General features: G+C 41.1%; 1 protein-coding gene across 4 annotated transcripts in view; it reads right to left on the reverse strand.

Annotated features, from left to right (window-relative positions):
- The window catches only part of ELF2 (E74 like ETS transcription factor 2), a 67862-nt gene that overhangs the window by 42010 nt on the left and 5857 nt on the right, over positions 1–19995 (reverse strand). For 3 of the 4 annotated variants that reach the window (XM_026647827.2, XM_026647829.2, XM_026647828.2), the window contains exons 2-3: positions 6681–6897; positions 5440–5605 (exon numbers count right to left, since the gene is read on the reverse strand). The exons of the other annotated variant lie outside the window; for it this stretch is intronic. In XM_026647827.2, the coding sequence (XP_026503612.1) occupies positions 5440–5605; positions 6681–6752 (238 nt within the window). In that variant the 5' untranslated portion in view covers positions 6753–6897. The remainder of the gene's footprint in view (positions 1–5439; positions 5606–6680; positions 6898–19995) is intronic. 4 annotated transcript variants of the gene reach the window in all.

The raw sequence follows: 19995 nt of genomic DNA on the forward strand, positions 1-19995 counted from the left end.
TCCCCACCCCCTGACAGGACTCCCAGAACTCCCAACCCATACAAAACCCCCGCTCCCTGACTCCCCCAACCCCTCTTCACACCCCTGCCTCCTGACAGCCCCCCCCCAGAACTCCTGACTCATCCAACCCCCCCAGCTCCTTGTTCCCTGACCACCCCCTCCAGAGACACCCCCCCACTAACTGCCCCCCCCAGGACCCTCCTTGCTCCCTGTCCCCTGACTGCCCTGACCCCTATCTACACCCCGCTCCCTGAGAGACCCCAGGATTCTCATGCCCCATCCAATCCCCCCTGCTCCTTGACTGCCCCCTCCAGGGACCCCTGCCCCTAACCACCACCACCCCCCGGGATCCCACCCCCTATCCAACCCACCCTGTCCCCTGACTGCCCCCACCCCTTATCCAACCCCCCTGGCACCGGACCTCTTACCATGAGATGAGGTGCCCAGCCTCCCTGCGGAGCCAAGAATTGCCCCGCGGGAGCGTGCAGCCCCGGCCCCCAGAGCACTGCGCACGTGGCGGCATGGCTCATGGGGAGGGGGGAGCGTGTCTGCCTCACCGTGGAGCCCCAGCCCCCAGAGCGCTGCGCACGGCACCATGGCTCCGGGGGAGGGGGAAAGGCGGAGGAGGGGCCGGTGGCTTGCTGCGTTCGGCCCGGGAGCGCGGACCCTGCGGCTCGCCGCGCCGGGGAGTGGAGCCATTTGCCCACCCCTGCATTAGGGTGTGCCTGGGCACACCCAGCACACCCCATGCGCATGCCTATGGTAGTAACTGACATTAACTTTGCTTGAAAGAGCTGAGTGCTTAAGCAAGTTTGTAGAGCCAACAACTGGACAGCCTAGTCAGCACTTAGATCTTCCACAACAAGCAACAGTTGGTTTATTTTTTAAACTAGTCTCAATAAATTCCAGGAAACAGTATTTTCCTACTCTGTCCGAATTCTGTCAATGGGATACATCTCAACCACTAATTCTAAAGGGTTAAGGAAGCAAATGCTTCCTAAAAATGTAGGCAGATGTCCACATTAGAGCCTTCCTAGTAACACAGCTTAATCAAATGTCTGGACAGAATGGAGGATAATGTACTGTTTTATCTTGTCTCCTCCTCCTCCTCCCCGCAAAAAAATAAATTCCAATCAAACTACAAGGTTTAAACCTGATTTAATGTTCTAAAGTGCTAAGTGTACAACGTATCAAAACTTGACAAAGCCCTGGCTGGGATGAGTTAGTTGGGAACTGGTCCTGCTTTGAGCAGGGGGTTAGACTAGATGACCTCCTGAGGTTCCTTCCAACCCTGATATTCTATGATTCTAATGCAGACATATCCAGACAACTGTAATACAGTTTGGAGGCTCAGATTCAGAAAGATCAAAAGATAGCATTTTTAATTAAAATGGAAAAAGGTCTAGGAACACGAACAGGTAAAAACAATTAAAGACTTAAAGTGGATGTAAAGAATTGGTTCCCACAGCAGTAGTACTGTAAGTAGTAATCTGAAATTTCATCTGTAAGAGAGAGAGAATTTGTTTTAAAATAAACAGTTTAATGTATTATATTGTATAAAGGGATGAGGAGTTCTAAGCTTTACTCCACTGTTTACTATTCCCCTCCCTTTTAAGGATAACCATGAGCATTTATATGATAACTTTAAATAACTAAACTTCCTATCTAGCTTAATTTCTAAATAAATTATAAACAAACATACCAGCATCGTTGTCTTTCTAGCTCAATATTTTTCATCACATGGTAATCCTGGAGGAGCTTCTTTTCAGATCCCAGTTTTTCAGGTAGGTCTTCTACCTCCCCATGGCAACAATATTTTTAAAATTAAAACAGACATTCACTTTTTGCCACAAGGAGGATTTCTGATGTAATGCCAAAAGCAAAAAGGAGTTGTCATAGTTCACACTGAAGTCAAATGAAATCTCAACTTCTCTTTTTTTTTTTAAAGTTGGGTTTCCTCTTGATTGTGATCTGATTGTTCTGTAAAATCTCAAACCCATACTCACTTATATTGGCACATTTAAAAACAAAAAAACAAAAAAACCGCATGCACACAACTGATTAGTTGCATTTGCCTTGAATTACCTGAAACATGATACGTATTAAGTATCAATGTGTTCTTAGTTTACCTAGTCTTTGAGAAGGACTTTGAGAATAAACATTTTGTTTATTCATTAGAGCAATATTTTTCAAAATAGCTTATTTAGTTTACTGCACAGCAAAAGGTATTTTAAACACAACCTGACTGTTTCTGAAGACTCAACATGTTATAGCAAACAAATCAGTGCTGACAATATTTTCATGTTAGCAGGATCAAACAAGGTTCGACAAAATATGTAACCAATTTTCCTGAAGTATTCCCAGAGATTTTTTTGGTTGTATTTTTGAAATAACATTATTTTAGTGTTTTATCTTTACTTACGATTGTCATAACAGTGTGGCATTTTACCAAGCATCCAGTATACCAAAAGAAATTTAGTGATTTACATGAATATAAACATACTTCAGCAATGCAAGAATGGTAAATTAAGTTTGGGTGTTCTACTGTTATTAAGTCTCATAGACTTACTCATAGCCACATACATATCAGCATTCAAAATATATGTACAACTAGCAAAGAGATTTAGGTAAACTTTATTTCAGAGAGTGGCTACATTTTCTTAAATGGAAACAGCTTCTGCTGCTACTAAGGGTGAACTGCAAAGGTTTTGCTGAAGGGTATACAGTTTTAACAGTAACCACCACTGCATTTTAACAAAACTTTAAGACAGCAACCAGGTCCCTGAGGATATGTCTATGCTGCAGCTGGGAGTGTGCCTACCAGCCAAGGGTAGAGAGACACGCTAGATCTATTTGAACCAGAGAGCTAAAAATAGCATATCTGGGTGGCTAAAGCCTGTACTGCAACATCTACACTGCTATTTTTAGCGCACTAGCTCAAGCAGAGCTAGCTTGTGTCAGTCTACCTGAACTGGGAGGCACACTCTCAGCTGCAGCATAGCCATACCCTGTGAGTCTAAAGAAATTGGATTGTAGGCTCCCAGGTTCCTCCATTAGGGTGACATCATATCTATGGTAAATATAAGTTAAGAACTATTTCAATCTAAGCCCTACATTCTGCCTTTGGAAGCTTACACAAGGCACCTACTGACTTCAGTGGGACTGCCATGTGTGCATCAAATTTAACCCTGTTACATTCTTACGGTGTTCCTGTGGGCTGAAATTTTTCTGCTCTCAGTCAATTGGTGGATGTTTCTGGAATGTTCAGAAAAAAGTCATTTTAGCTGTTCTTAAATTTTTCAACACTATGAAATGCACGTCCCTTTTAAAGAATGAAGATGCTTGTTTGTTTTGTTTTGATTTTTTTAATACCTGATGATTTACGCTTGTCATGGACTGAATCCTTAATAAGAATTAGTATCTGATGTTTAAAGAAACTTGGTGTGGCCAAAAAAAAAAAAAGAAAAGAAAAGAAAAAACCAAACCCAGACTGCTAGCATTAACTGACAGTTAACTACTATGGATTTCAATTCTTATGCTTTGTATAGTCGAGTCAATACTTATTTGAATCACATTCCTCAAATTCGTCAAAAGCACTAGTCCTTGATGACTTTTTGCTAGAATAAACCTGCACCATAGGCTGTGATAGACTGAAGCTTCATTGACAGACCCTTGCAAGGGTCCACACAAGCAGATCTGATGCCTGTGGCCTCTGTCTTGTAATCATTCTTCACTACATGGTACACAAGGTATAGACTTCAAATCCTCTCTCAAGGTTACAGTCCATTGTGTAAACCTCACTCTTAACCAGGCCATTATATTTGGTAAAAAGGAGATTGCCTCATATCACTGAAAACAAGGAATTTGTGTTTTAATCAGATGCTTGTGAACAGATTAGTTTCAAAGTGGTTCAGAGCTTTTAGGATATTTGTGCTGATTTACATCTTGTGTTACCCTACAGAAGTCAATGATTGCAATGGGTTGGAATCTGGCCCACTGATTACATTAAGCACTCAGATACCACAGTGAGTACTACAGAAATAGCTACAGACAAGCTGTATAATATTCAGTAGTGCAGTTGTATAATGAAATCTGGACTTAATGCAATGTTTATTTTAAAGCCTGTATGAATTTTAAATATTGATTTTCTATCCTCTAGTACCAAAAAACATAATTGAATAGTAAGATGATAAAACAAGTTCATTATACAGTGTATTCCGCAACTGTACAAGTGATTTCTGTTAAACTTTACTCCTACAGCATTATGTTTAATTTTATCCAAAGAACTACTGTATATTTAATGGTCAACATATCACTGAGCAGTCTTCTTTGAGAAATTTGTACAATTACTAAGTTTAAATAATTTCAAAACACTAGTAAGAAATAACATAATGTTTCAAATGTATTTGAAATCTGCTCAGGCTAAATTATTCTGTCAATTTATAATACCTGAAGTTTTATGTCTAGCATGAAAAGTCAAACCACAATAGTTGTACTCCTGGTTCAAGTACATCAGCATAACTTAATCACATGCTCCTTGGGAAGCCAACATGTACTCTTTCTTTTACTCTTTAAATTAATATTATAAACTAAATGCTGCTGTCATCTAATAAGTGCTTTCCTTGTTATTTAATGTATTGTGTTTATCATTTAGATGCCTGCTTTATCATTCAGTTTTGTACACAGTACCAGTCACCAACTCCTGCAAGCAGCTATTTTCCACTCGAAGCCCCAAATCCTATCCCCTGCACAAAAACATTCCCAAGGTTACAGCTTACTGCATCTCACTAGTTACTCTTACAGGTTACCACCTTCGGTCTACCCTTCTTCCACTGCAGCAAGTTTCCCAGGCCCTGTACACCAGTATTCTGGAAGAAGTACCTATGCTTACCTTAACCTTGGATGTGTACATATGCCTAACAGAAAAGGTTAAATGACAACAATACTTAACAGATTTTCTTTACATAGATTTGTCAAACTTGTTATGTCTTGACTTAATTACATGAATTAAATTTTGAGGAAGCTAGTTATTGTAAATATTAACATCAAGTTACAATCATTGGCCTATATGCATCTTAATGGGCTGATATACCCTTTGGAGCAGCTGCTTGAGGAAACTAAGGCCCAGATTCTCAAAAGGTATTTATGTACCTAACACCTACTGATTTCACTGGAAGTTAGTGAGTAAATATCTTTGCGCATCTGGGTATAAGTAACTTTGCTTTTACTGAACTACTTTAACACATCAGGGTCCTAAGTTTATTCCCACTTAAGTTAATGGAAAGACTCCCATTGACTTTAATGGGAATTGCATAGGGCCCCAGGTCAGGATCTTGTCTTGTGGGTGAATTTAAAGTCACATTCTTCTGGGAGTGCTAGCCCTGAACTCATAGGAGGGGGGAAGAAAAGTTCATAAACGTTTAAAAAAAAAAAGTCTACCTGTTTCCACAGTTTCAGTCTCAATTTCTTGTTCCTCTGCTACATCTTGCATCAGGTAAGTTTCATCATCATAAACCAGGACTTGAGCAGCATAACCCTGCTCTAATCTCGCACTAGGAACTGGTTCCACAATCACTGCTGGGTATTCAGAGACTGGCTTATTTTCCTATAGGGAGAGAAAAAGCCTTAAATATTGAACCACCAAATCTAAACTAATGCCTTCCCCTTCTTCTCTATTGTTTTATATATATTTTGTGGAATACCAATACAAAATATTTGTAAAAAGTTTTTTTTTGTGGGAGTTAAGGTAAAACTTTTAAAACAAAATTAAAAATAAAGGACCTATCATGAAATAAGAGATACTACCAAATCATACCATCAGGATTTAAATATAAAACAAGCTAACAGCAGAGTTTTAAAATATTCCTAATGTGAGAATAAATTTATTTTCCATGAGAATGTTGGCAAAGAGTGTTATGTTTTCCAGTAAAAAAAATTCAGATCTGAGAAGTAATTCTTTCTCTCCACACCCAAAGAATTTACATGAATCAGTTTTAGACACAATGTTTCCTTTCTAGTAGTGTACCTGTTACACCACACATGTGTCTTTGGCCCCTATCCTGCCAACACATATTCAACATGCTTAGCTTTAAGCATCCGAGTGGTCACAATGAAGTCACCTGAACTACTCAGATGTTTAGAGGTAGGCACATATAGAAGTGTTACATACTTAAATCCTGAACCTGCAAACATACTTAATGAGCCAAATTCTTCTTAGTGGCGGTGCACAGGTATAACTGAGTGGAAAATCTGATTAATTATGAACACTATACCCAAATGTATTGCAAGCCATATGACAGTAACACACCTCGTTGCTTAACAATACAAAATATGATGATTTAAAAAGTCTTTGGAGCTGGCTAATTTAAAAAGCCTCTGGTCTGCTCTCTTTATATTATACAAATATCTAGAGACATCAAATAGGAACCCAAAACCCTTGTTTAAACTTTTAAAAATGCATTTTATATACAATTCTGCAGTATGGCAGACAGTACAACTCTCCATTTCTTCTCTGCGATAAGAGGATATCTAATAAAGGATAATTTTAAAATTGACTAATATCCTGCTCTCTTTAGCAACTTCTAACCTATTTTACAAAGCAAGTTTATAGTAATGCTTGTTTTTTACATACACAGTGATATGAAGTTTATAGGCAAATAAGTTCTATACAGATTTCTAACCTCCTGATTTTCTACTCCACTGTTGTCAAACTCCAGGCCAGAACCTCCACTGTCAACCACTGCTGATGTCATGGTGCATTCCCTGAAGGAGCTTTGAAAGTTGTTAGTGATCCCAAAGACAGTAATGCTGAAAACCTAAGGTACCAGAGGCTTAAATTCTGTATCCAAGTAGCATGTATCCAGAACACCAGGTTTTTTGTACTGCTAATCAGAGATGCTGAAAAACAAAACAATTTGAGAGAAAGGTATAAAAAAAGGAAAATACAAGTTTTGTAAATTCTCAGTTTTGCATTGTTTAAATTTACATTGTTTTTAAATTGTTACTACTGTCTTCATCAAGAGGGCACCAGGGAGCACTCTACTTCAGACCCAATGCACTGACCTTGATAGTTCTTCAACACTCTGAACAAGTAGTCATTTACCATCAAAAAACAGTATTTCCATACCAGCTTTTAATGCTGAGGGAATAAAGTTTAACTTTTAGTTCCCTGCAATTGACATCAATAGTTTTACATTTACCTTAACTATTCACTGTCACTATCTACTGATTTTCTGTCCTTAGCACAATGGAAACATTCTCTCCGGAGTCCTTGAAAACCAGAAGTTCAATTCTTTTGGAGCTACTTGCATGCATCCAATCAAATATAGTTTTAGAAAGTTAATTTACTGGACATGTAACAGTTAGAACAAATATTTAATATGATTTTTCTATATTTTTTTCTTTAATGTTTCCCAATACAAAGGAAGACATTGTAAGGTGAACTGATTTTGTAGAAAATGTTATGATTTTGTTGCATGATTTTGGGAAGGAACCAAATATATCCTACTGCTCTGGGAAGTTTTAAGAGATGATTTGTGACTTCAGTAAATACTGTGGTCCAAATCCTCTGGTTTGGCTAAGCTATGCTGAGCATAAATCAAGATGAACAAAGGTGGTTTGAAGACATTTTTACAGTCCCTGGATTCTGAAGCAACCAGGTGCTGGTCCACTTCTCAGTGCAAGGTAGAATAGCATTCAGGCTACTTATTTTACCATGTGTCAGCTGCCAATAGCATCTACTAGCAATTCCTCCATGCCAAGGAGGAATGACTCTATTCCACCTGAGAATTCTCTTATGCAGCTGGAATCCTCCAGTGGATGGAGCCACTGGATTTAGTGCTGCTTTGTATTACCCAAGTGATACAAAGAAGCCCTATCACTCCATAGAGCTAGGTCTAGTGTGTGTGCTTCCCTTAAATTATTATGATATCAATAATCAAACCCTTACTAAATACGTAAACAAAATTCTCTGACATGGGAAGAACACAGACTGCCTGGTTAGGAAAATGGATCTTACCAAGTCACCAAGCATTTAATCTCTCACAGAAGACACATCTGACAGCATTAAAAATACGGAATTACCAACTCCCTCCATTTATTAATTTCCATACAACATTTTTAAAGATTAGTAGTGAGCAATTACGGGAATTAAAGATAGATAAGGAACATTGTATTCAGGTGCAATTACATCTCAAATGGAGGATGAGAATTTTTTTTAAGTGCCTCTGAAGAAGTGAATAGATTAAAAATAGGATTCAGAGGTCGTTTGAAATGGATTGCATCAATTTTTGAGTATTTAAGGTTATGTCTACGTGGAGGATTTGCTCACTCTACTGTTGTTGCTCTAGATCAGTGATTCTTAAAACTTTTGTACTGTTGACTCCTTTCACATAGTGTGACCCCCCCTTATAAATTAAAAACACTTTTTTATATATTTAGCACCATTAGAAATGCTGGAGGCAAAGCGGGGTTTAGGGTGGAGGCTGAGAGCTCGTGACCCCCCTCCCCCTGTAATAACCTCGCAATCCCCTGAGGGGTCCCGACTCCCAGCTTGAGAACCCCTGCCCTAGAGCCAATGCATCTGCAGAGAGCCCTAGCAACAGCAGAAGCACTAGTCTCAACTGACCAGAATTTTTAAAACTGTCACCTAACTAGGCTCAGAGAGGGTCTAGATGACAACAGAAATAAAGACACCAGTGAGTGGGTCTACATAAGTGGAGCACTGGTTTGCCCCATTAATATTCACCAAGTACTGATATGGGGGAGAGGCAAATATATAACAAATGAGAGTCCAGATAGTTATTTGAGATACTCAACAGGAAGACAGTTATCTCAATTATTTAAAAAAATGTTTCCAATTTTGCAAACTTTATCAGGGCAGGTTTTTTGATTCTGGGCTTTTTTTTTTTTTTTTAAATTATCTATATACAACTATGTATTTCTCACTGATAGTTATCAAAGACTAGTCCCTACCTGTGAAAAAAATCTAATCTACACAAATGCAGTGCTCAAACAGGTGTATAGTACTCAACACCTAATAAAGTATGAAAGAAGATATATACTTATTAACTTCTACTAACAACATTGTTTGACTTTAATACAGTTAAATACTAAATTACTCCTAAGCATAAGTTAATGCATTAGCCTTAACATATGTTTCTAGGAATATTGTAGATGGGAAGTCAAAGTTTAAGGCCAGAAGGGACCACCAGATTATCTGATCTCCTGTATATCACAGGCCACCAACACCACCTGAACATTAAACCAAACAACTGAAATGAGACCAAAGTATTAGAGCTCACAGGAGACTAGACTATTCAGTGACCAGCTCTATTTTTTTTTTTTTCTGTGCCCCATCTGCTATAAGAGGAAACATTTCTACTTTAGAATTTGTTCTTAATCAGGCCTATAACACTGGTCTACAATTTTTGAGAAGTCGTCTGCTTCAGAGATAAAATGTGCTATTTATTATGTATTTTGATGTGCTGAATTCAAATATGACAATTAAAACAACTGATTGGCTACTGTTTCTAAGATATTTAAGTTTTTACATTTTATGTCTATGTATATCGTGTAGATAGTAGAGTTTTAATCATAAATTGTAAACCTAGGTCTTTTCATGTGTTTATGGTTGCTTTACATGATAATATTTCACCTGTCTTGTTTATGTAACACTTTAAAAATCAGCCAAAGGGTTCTATAAATAAAATTTATTATGAAACAAAAGGCAAAAAACTATTATGTACATAGTTTAGTCCTATTCAGTGTCTACTCGGCGCTTCTTGGCTTGTCTCTTGTATTCATTAAATGGAGCATCTCTTGTCACTGTCCAGCAATAGTCTGCAAGCATTGATCGGTTCCATTTGCCCTGATAGCGTTTCTCCATTGTGGCAATGTCCTGGTGAAATCGCTCGCCGTGCTCGTCTCTCACTGCTCCGCAGTTCGGTGGAAAAAAATCTAGATGAGAGTGCAAAAAATGTATCTTTAGTGACATGTTGCAACCAAGGCTTTTGTATGCCTTGAGGAGGTTTTCCACCAACAACCTGTAGTTGTCTGCCTTGTTGTTTCCGAGAAAATTTATTGCCACTAACTGGAAGGCTTTCCATGCCGTCTTTTCCTTGCCACGCAGTGCATGGCCAAATGCATCATCTCGAAGAAGTTCACAAATCTGAGGACCAACAAAGACACCTTCCTTTATCTTCGCTTCACTTAACCTTGGAAATTTTCCACGGAGGTACTTGAAAGCTGCTTGTGTTTTGTCAATGGCCTTGACAAAGTTCTTCATCAGACCCAGCTTGCTGTGTAAGGGTGGTAACAAAATCTTCCTTGATTCAACAAGTGGTGGATGCTGAACACTTTTCCTCCCAGGCTCCAATGACTGTCAGAGTGGCCAATCTTTCTTGAGGTAGTGGGAATCTCTTGCACGACTATCCCATTCGCAGAGAAAACAGCAGTACTTTGTGTATCCAGTCTGCAGACCAAGCAAGAGAGCAACAACCTTCAAATCGCCACAAAGCTGCCACTGATGTTGGTCATAGTTTATGCACCTCAAAAGTTGTTTCATGTTGTCATAGGTTTTCTTCATATGGACTGCATGACCAACTGGAATTGATGGCAAAACATTGCCATTATGCAGTAAAACAGCTTTAAGACTCGTCTTCGATCTTTGAATCAATGAACAGTCTCCACTCATCTGGATCGTGAACGATGTTGAGGGCTGCCATCACACCATCGATGTTGTTGCAGGCTACAAGATCACCTTCCATGAAGAAGAATGGGACAAGATCCTTTTGACGGTCACGGAACATGGAAACCCTAACATCACCTGCCAGGAGATTCCACTGCTGTAGTCTGGACCCCAACAGCTCTGCCTTACTCTTGGGTAGTTCCAAATCCCTGACAAGGTCATTCAGTTCACCTTGTGTTATGAGGTGTGGTTCAGAGGAGGAGGATGGGAGAAAATGTGGGTCCTGTGACATTGATGGTTCAGGACCAGAAGTTTCATCCTCTTCCTCGTCTGACTCAAGTGAGAATGATTCTGGTGCATCAGGAACCGGCAGTCCTTCTCCGTGGGGTACTGGGCGTATAGCTGATGGAATGTTTGGATAATGCACAGTCCACTTTTTCTTCTTTGACACACCTTTCCCAACTGGAGGCACCATGCAGAAGTAACAATTGCTGGTATGATCTGTTGGCTCTCTCCAAATCATTGGCACTGCAAAAGGCATAGACTTCCTTTTCCTGTTCAACCACTGGCGAAGATTTGTTGCACAAGAGTTGCAGCATATGTGTGGGGCCCACCTCTTGTCCTGATCTCCAATTTTGCAGCCAAAATAAAGGTGATAGGCTTTCTTAACCATAGTGGTTATACTGCGCTTTTGTGATGCAAAAGTCACTTCACCACAAACATAGCAGAAGTTATCTGCACTGTTCACACAAGTACGAGGCATCTCTGCTCACTTTGGCTAAACAGAAATGTGTCCCTTTGCAAAATCAAACACTGACAAATAAGAGAGCACGACACTGTATGATTTCTAGAGCTGATATAGGGCAATTTGTTCAGCAGAGTGATGTAAGCTTCGTTAGGATTGCATCATCCATGACTTCTAGGAATAACATGATGCAATTCATATCATGTATGACGCAATACCAGCTTCAGATTGCATCATTCATTGTTTTGCCTAAAAAGCAAGTACTGTCCAAACCCAGTCATAGATTTATTCATAGATCTAGTCAAAGATGTATTTTAGTCATTTTTGGTTTAAATTGAGATCCCTTCCCTTTATAACTCACTTATCCTCCACCATTCCCAAGTCAAGGGTCGTATATACTGACCCAATAGCATATCTTGAAAACTAGAGCCAATCAACAATTTTAAGCATCATTTTCGTTCTCAGTGACCCAGAATTAGTAACGTTTGACTACATTTATTTCAGAAGCATTTTGGCTGTAGAGCAGTGTAACAAAGAAAGTTTCATATCTCAGTTATACAGTCAATAATATCAAATTCATACAGGTATGAGAATGTATAACCTCCATTTTTGTAAATGTCTTTAATCAAAATTGAGATTAGAAATTTGTTTCTGAAGAATTGCCATCTTAAAATATTCTTATAAATGTTACTATTGTTCATATCCAGTCTTCCCAAAGAAGAAATAATCTGTATTCATAAACACTGTGTTTGCAGGGTGGTTTATTGCTTCAAGATGCAAGCTTTTGCTGTTTATTTAGATTAACGTATCTTCTTTTCTACCGCTTTGAACTCAAACACAAAAATTCAAATCCGGTCTCTACTGCTAGTAATAGTGCAGAAAGCACAAATTCTTAGGAACTTGAGATGCGTGGCATGGGCTTGTTCTGAGCTCAATTATCTTGTAAGTAACTCCATTAAAATCAATGCCCTGTAGGGGAGATCAAAATCTGGCCTAAGGTCTTAGACTTTATTCCATTTTCAGTATAATGCCATCCATACAAAAACCCGATAGAGTCACACAACAAAGTTAGTTCTGCAAAGACAACAGACAGAACTACAATATAGGCCAGAGCCTGTAAGGTGCTGGACACCCTGGTATGAGCTGCTGATAGATCCTCAACCCCATTGGGATGGGACCCTAATTATATCAGTAAACTAAGCAAGACTGTGCTAATGATTTCGCTCCATTTTCATGGAGCAGAGTGTAAATACTTCACCACACTTGGATAAAAAAAAAATTGAGAATTTATTCTGATGTCAGTGTTCTGAGCAATTAATCTTAACTGAAAACTAAATAATAGAAAATTCTTTCTGGAATAAGAATTCTTCATATTCTTCAGTAATTTATGTAATTATTATGGCAACAAAAATATAGCAAAATAATTACAGCATAGAGAAATATTCCAACACAAGATAACAGCAATATTTCAGTTGTTTACAAAAAAAAGAGTATTTTTCCTTAAATGGACAGTGAACTTGAAGAAAAAAACATGCCTAAACATGTTTCACCTACTGTAATAACAATACCCACTATTACTGTAATTTTAAAAAATTGTCAATGCTTGATTTGTATATTTGACAGCACATTGTGCATAGTCAGTTTCACTGGTTCCCTGGATAGTCAGTCTTTCCTTTTGTGAAGAAGAGGTGAGCCTCCAACACACAAGCAGTCTCCACTGGGGCCATGCACATCTCTTCACCACCCAGGTTCTGTGAATATAAAAAGTGCCATATCCCCACCTGTCTTTCAGCTCCTTCACTATTCAGAAATCCTTAACTGATCATTTTGAAAAAGTGGCCAAAGTGGATGAAGAGTGGATCCATTAACGCAGTCCTCTAGGAGAGCTACATTTACTAGGTAAACAACCATTTTTAACTTTTCTAGAATTTCCTGTATGGATCCACACTTGGGAGATTAACAAGCAATAGCGACCCTCAAGGAGGGCTCTGAGTTTGAAATTGATTGATCTGGGCATCAGATCAAAAAGCCAAATTGAGGAAGCAATGCCATGTAAAGGTACACCTCTACCTCGATATAACGCCACCCGATATAACACGAATTCGGATATAACGCAGTAAAGCAGTGCTCCAGGGGGGCGGGGCTGCGCACTCCGGTGGATCAAAGCAAGTTCAATATAACGCGGTTTCACCTATAACGTGGTAAGATTTTTTGGCTCCCGAGGACAGCGTTATATCCAGGTAGAGGTGTGTATATATAGAGCGCCAAGTAGAAACTTTGCATATTTCAAATGACACATGCATCATGCGAGGAGCGGCACCAGGAGCCGGCAAACAGGGCTGCTAACAGGGGAGTTTAAGTGGGAGTTTACAGGGGGAGGTGGAAGGGGAGGCAGGAGGGTCTGCTCTGTGTCCCCAGGAGCAGCAGGCAGAGACCGCAGCAGCCATGAGCCAAGCAGCAGGGAACACAATGCAGATGATTGCATGTTGCAGCTGTGGTATGTACATGGTCCTCCCTGGGGAGCCTGAACAAAGGTATGTTTGCATGAAATGCCGCCTAATAGACCTGCTAGAGGAAAAGATTAGAGGGCTCCAGATGCAGGTAGATACTATGGTAGAGTCTAGAAGGGGATTCGAGCAGCTAATGGAGCAGAAGCTGGGTGTGGCAGAAGGGGAATGCTCTGGGGTGCAGGAGGAAGCACAGGCTATGGTCTGCGAGGGGGGAAGGTCGGGGGCAGAGCAAGATCAGTGGAAGCATGTGACTGTGAGGAGCAGGCCAAGGAAAAGGAGGGCTAGTGAGGGGGGAATAGAACTCAGGAACAGGTTTGAGTGTTTGGATAACGAGGAAGAGAGGCAGCAGGTGGTAACTGATGGTGGGAGGCAGAGGAAGAAGAGAAGAGCGGCTAGTCCGATAGAGAGAGGGCAGGAGTTGATGGAGACAGCACCAATACCGGGCCCCAGTAGGATAGAGGATGGCACTAGGGGGACTATAAGGGAAAATAGAGAGACACAAGAGGTACGACTACAGGGAACAGGGGATAGATTTGTACAGAGTACTGTCACCAGGCAAAGGCAGGTTTATGTGATTGGAGACTCCTTGCTGAGGAGGTTGGACAGGCCTGTGACCAGAGCGGACCCTGAAAACAGAAGGGTGTGCTGTCTGCCGGGCGCTAAGATAAGGGATGTGGACCTGCGGTTGAAAAGGATCCTAAAAGGAGCAGGTAAGAACCCTTTGATCATCCTTCACGTAGGAACGAACGACACGGCTAGGTTCTCGCTAGAGAGAATTAAGGGAGATTATGCCAGGCTGGGGAAGACTCTTAAGGAAGTGGAGGCTCAGATTATCTTTAGTGGGATTCTGCCTGTTCCTAGAGAAGGACAGCAAAGGGCTGACAGAATTGTGAGGATAAATAGCTGGCTAAGGGAGTGGTGCTATAAGGAGGGCTTTGGGATGTATGGCCACTGGGAGGCTTTCGGGGACAGACAGCTGTTCTCGCGGGATGGACTTCACCTGAGTAGGGAGGGAAATAGACTTCTGGGAGGGAGGCTGGCTCATCTCATCAAAAGGGCTTTAAACTAGGAACTTGGGGGAGACGGTTGGGAGATGTTCAGTTAATCTCCACGCCAGAGTCCAACACTGAAAAGGAGAGGGAGGAGATAAGCACAGACATAGGTAGGGGTAGGGAATTGGACATAAGAAAGAGGGGGCAAATGGACAGCATGGGGTCCGTTCCAAATTGCATGACTAATGGGAGAAAGGATAGACAGCGTACGGTAAGATGTTTATACACCAATGCGAGAAGCCTAGGTAACAAAATGGAGGAATTGGAGCTCCTGGTCCAAGAAATGAAACCTGATATCGTAGGAATAACCGAAACGTGGTGGAACGGTAGTCATGACTGGAGCACAGGTATGGAAGGGTATGTGCTGTTTAGGAATGACCGGAAAAAAGGTAAAGGTGGGGGAGTGGCGTTATATGTCAATAGTGAGCTAAAATGTAAAGAAACAATAGGTGATGGAATGGATAAGACAGAGTCTGTATGGGCAATAATTACACTGCATAAAAGAACTACTAGAGCCTCCCCCGAGATAGTGCTTGGGGTGTGCTATAGACCGCCGGGATCTAGCCTGGAGGCGGACAGAGAACTACTTAATGTTTTTAGGGAAGTAAAAACTGATAAGAACTGTGTCATCATGGGGGACTTTAACTTCCCAGATATAGATTGGGTAACAAATGCTAGTAACAATAATAGGGCTCAGATGTTCTTAGACGTGCTAGCAGATGAATTCCTTCATCAAGTAGTAACTGAACCGACGAGGGGGGATGCCATTTTAGATTTAGTGCTGGTGAGTAGTGAGGACCTAGTTGAAGAAATGGTTGTAGGGGACAACCTTGGCTCGAGTGACCATGAGCTCATTCAATTTAAACTAAATGGAAGGATTAACAGAAATGATACTGTAACTAAGGTGTACAATTTCAAAAAGGCCAACTTTAATAAATTAAGGCAACTACTTAAGGAAGTGGATTGGGCTAACATACTTAGGGATCTAAAGGCAGATGAAGCCTGGGATTATTTCAAGCAGAAGTTGCATGAGATGTCTGAGGCCTGTATCCCGAGAAAGGGAAAACAATTAGTGGGCAGGAGATTTAGACCTAGCTGGATGAGCGGGAGTCTCAAAGGGGCGATTAAGAAAAAACATAAAGCGTACAGAGAATGGAAGAAGGGAGGGATCAGCAAGGAAACCTACCTTAGTGAGTTTAGAGCATGTAGGGATGCGGTGAGAAAGGCCAAAAGCCGTGTAGAGTTGGACCTTGCGAGGGGAATTAAATCCAATAGTAAGAGGTTTTATAGCCATATAAATAGGAAGAAAACAAAGAAAGAGGAAGTGGGACCGCTGAAGAATGTGGATGGAGTGGAAATTAAGAATAATCTAGGCATGGCACAATATCTAAATGAATATTTTGCTTCAGTCTTTAATAAGGCTAATGAAGGGTTTAGGAATAGAGGGAGTAGGACAGAGGGGAATAGAGGAGGGGGGATAGACATTACAGTATCAGAGGTGGAGGCCAAACTTGACCAGCTAAACGGGACTAAATCGGGCGGACCGGATGATCTTCATCCTAGAATATTGAAGGAACTGGCGCGAGAAATTGCGAGCCCCTTGGCGACAATTTTTAATGAATCTGTAAACTCGGGGGTGGTACCGTTGGACTGGAGAATAGCTAATGTGGTTCCTATTTACAAGAAGGGGAAAAAAAGTGACCCGGGTAACTACAGGCCTGTTAGTTTAACTTCTGTAGTATGTAAGGTCTTGGAAAAAATTTTGAAGGAGAAAGTAGTTAAGGACCTTGAGGTGAATGGCAATTGGGACAAATTACAACATGGGTTTACAAAAGGCAGGTGGTGCCAAACCAACCTGATCTCCTTCTTTGAGAAAGTAACAGACCTTCTAGATAAAGGAAATGCGGTGGATCTAATATACCTCGATTTTAGTAAAGCGTTTGATACGGTTCCGCATGAGGAATTATTGGTTAAATTGGATAAGATGGGGATCGATAGGAAAATCCAGAGGTGGATAAGGAACTGGTTAAAGGGGAGACTGCAGCGGGTAGTACTGAAAGGTGAACTGTCAGATTGGAGGGAAGTCACCAGTGGGGTTCCTCAAGGTTCGGTTCTGGGTCCGATTTTATTTAATCTATTCGTTACTGACCTCGGAACCGAATGTAGGAGTGGGCTGATAAAGTTTGCGGATGACACAAAGTTGGGAGGCATTGCCAACTCGGAGAAGGATCGGGATATTCTGCAGGGAGACTTGGATGACCTTGTAAATTGGAGTATTAGTAATAGGATGAGATTTAATAGTGAGAAGTGTAAGGTGATGCATTTAGGGATGACTAATAAGAATTTCAGTTATAAGCTAGGGACGCATAGGTTAGAAGTGACTGAGGAGGAGAAGGACCTCGGAGTCCTGGTTGATCGCAGGATGACTATGAGTCGGCAATGCGACGTGGCTGTGAAAAAAGCTAATGCGATCTTGGGATGCATAAGGCGAGGTATTTCTAGTAGGGACAGGGAGGTGCTGCTTCCGTTATACAAGGCGCTGGTGAGACCTCACTTGGAGTACTGTGTGCAGTTCTGGTCTCCTATGTTTAAAAGGGATGAACTGAAACTGGAACGGGTACAGAGAAGGGCAACTAGGATGATCCGAGGAATGGAAAACCTTTCCTATGAAAGGAGACTAGAGGAGCTTGATTTGTTTAGCCTAACCAAAAGAAGGCTGAGGGGGGATATGATTGCTCTCTTTAAATATATCAAAGGGATAAATACCAGGGAGGGAGAGGAATTATTTCAGCTCAGTGCTAATGTGGACACGAGAACGAATGGATATAAACTGGCCGTGGGGAAATTTAGGCTTGAAATTAGACGAAGGTTTCTAACCGTCAGAGGGGTGAAATTTTGGAACAGCCTTCCGAGGGAAACGGTGGGGGCGAAAGACCTCTCTGGCTTCAAGATTAGGCTAGATAAGTTTATGGAGGGAATGGTTTGATGGGATTACGGGATTCTAATCAATTAGGCAATAACGGCCATCGCTGGTAAAATGAGGGTCTGGCTAGAGAACCTTGCCTGTATGCTCGGGGTTCTGCTGATCGCCATATTTGGGGTCGGGAAGGAATTTTCCTCCAGGGTAGATTGGCAGTGGCCCTGGAGGTTTTTCGCCTTCCTCCGCAGCATAGGGCAGGGGTCGCAAGCTGGAAAATTCTCTGCGACTTGAAGTCTTTAGATCACGATCTGGAGACTTCAACAGCAGAGTTAAGGGAAAGTGGGGGGGTCAGCTTTTGTGGCCTGCATCATGCGGGGGGTCAGACTAGATGACCATATTGGTCCCTTCTGACCTTAAAGTCTATGAGTCTATGAGTCTATGAAGACATGCCATAAATCTAGTTATTTGTATTAATTTAGTGCCTAGAAATCCCAGTCATGGACCAAAACCCCAGTGCTGACGGTACTGTAATCCCCCACAGGTGACTGAACAGCTGCCAAGTTCTAGCAATCAAGAATACACATTTGGACAATGTAAATTGAGATACTGACCCCACTCTTTTCCTTCTATGACATAAGTAGTCTGGGGGACTTCTAGATTGGTTTGGTCCTAATTAAATAACTAGGGCCCTTCTTAAGATGTACCTCACCTGGCTGTCAATAAGGTGAGAGAAGAGGAGGAGAAATGGCAATGGCCTGAGTGTGATAGTCTCTGGTTTCCGTCTCAATGAGAAATTCAGGGGGAAGACACAGGACCACCTTATTCTTATTGAACACAGTGTACACAGAAATCACTCATCAGGCCCTGGATCTCACTAGCCCTTTCCTGGGTTAATTTATAGGTATGATGAATGCCATCTTCAGAGAGACAGTAGGGAGAATAGTGAATGAACAGTCAGGTTGATAGACAGATCTGACTTTTTAAATCAAGTAGAGAGACCAAAATTAAGAGACTACAGGACTGTTGCATATCTATCCATTTCTGAGCTGGCCTGATGAAGATTTTTTCCATTTCATTAAGACAAATTTTCTTGTAGAACACTTCTTGCTTTTCAATAGAATTTTTGGACCTCAACAGAACACTCAATCTAGTGACCCCACCAATTCAGAAACTAAATTGTCAGCCTGCGACTATGGCTCCAAGAACAGAATCTCATTCCAACCCTGAGATAAAAGATCTGGTAGACTGGGAAGCAGGACTTAAGGCTCCAATATGAGTTCCACAAAGTTAGAGAACTCAGACTGTCAAGCCCAGGACAGGGATATTAACAGCAGAAGACTCTGTCCTGTTTGGCTTTCTGAACAGTAAGGGTCAGAGGGACTGTGCAGAGCAATTTTTGTCCTCCACCTAGGAGAAAGGCACCTATTAGAGATGCTGGATCCTGCCTATCCCTGAAACAAAGATGGGGGGATTTTGGTATTTTCCGAGCTGGTTTACAGATCTAGTTGAGGCCCTGCCCCATTTACAGAACATATAGCAAAACTAATTTCTGAAAACTCATCCCCTAGATTATAATTTCTGCTCTTGATGGAGAGCTATCAAGGTGATCAGATAGTCATTATTTTCCTTCCAAATCAAAATCATTGGGGATGGCTGCTACTAAAGACCCTAGAGTCAGATGTGGATAAAAGTACTCAAAACTTTCTAAGGAACTTTATATTAATGGTTTGCCTTCTTTGAGACAGGAGGCAATAAAGAGCCCACACATTCCATCTCCTCTATTATTAACCACTCAGTCTGAGACTACAGTTACAGAGATGCCAAATTGGGAGCATACGATTAAAGGCTAGATCATTTTCTTAGAATGATTCTCAATCTTTTCAATCCCAAGACCACCCCAAGACCCTCCTCATCTAGCCAGAACTCCACTTCCTATTTAACAATATGGGGAAAGCAGGGTGATTGCAATGCCCTAACACCTGTTCAAAACTCCAAGGCTGAGAACCCCTGCTTTAAAGGAGAGGCATCTAAGTAGAGGAGAATTCTGCCTATTCCTCTTTAGAGATCAGCCTCCTGGCTCT

The sequence above is a fragment of the Terrapene carolina genome, unplaced genomic scaffold (assembly GCF_002925995.2).
Source record: "Terrapene carolina triunguis isolate 2854851 unplaced genomic scaffold, T_m_triunguis-2.0 Scaffold66, whole genome shotgun sequence".
NCBI classification, from domain to species: domain Eukaryota; kingdom Metazoa; phylum Chordata; order Testudines; family Emydidae; genus Terrapene; species Terrapene triunguis.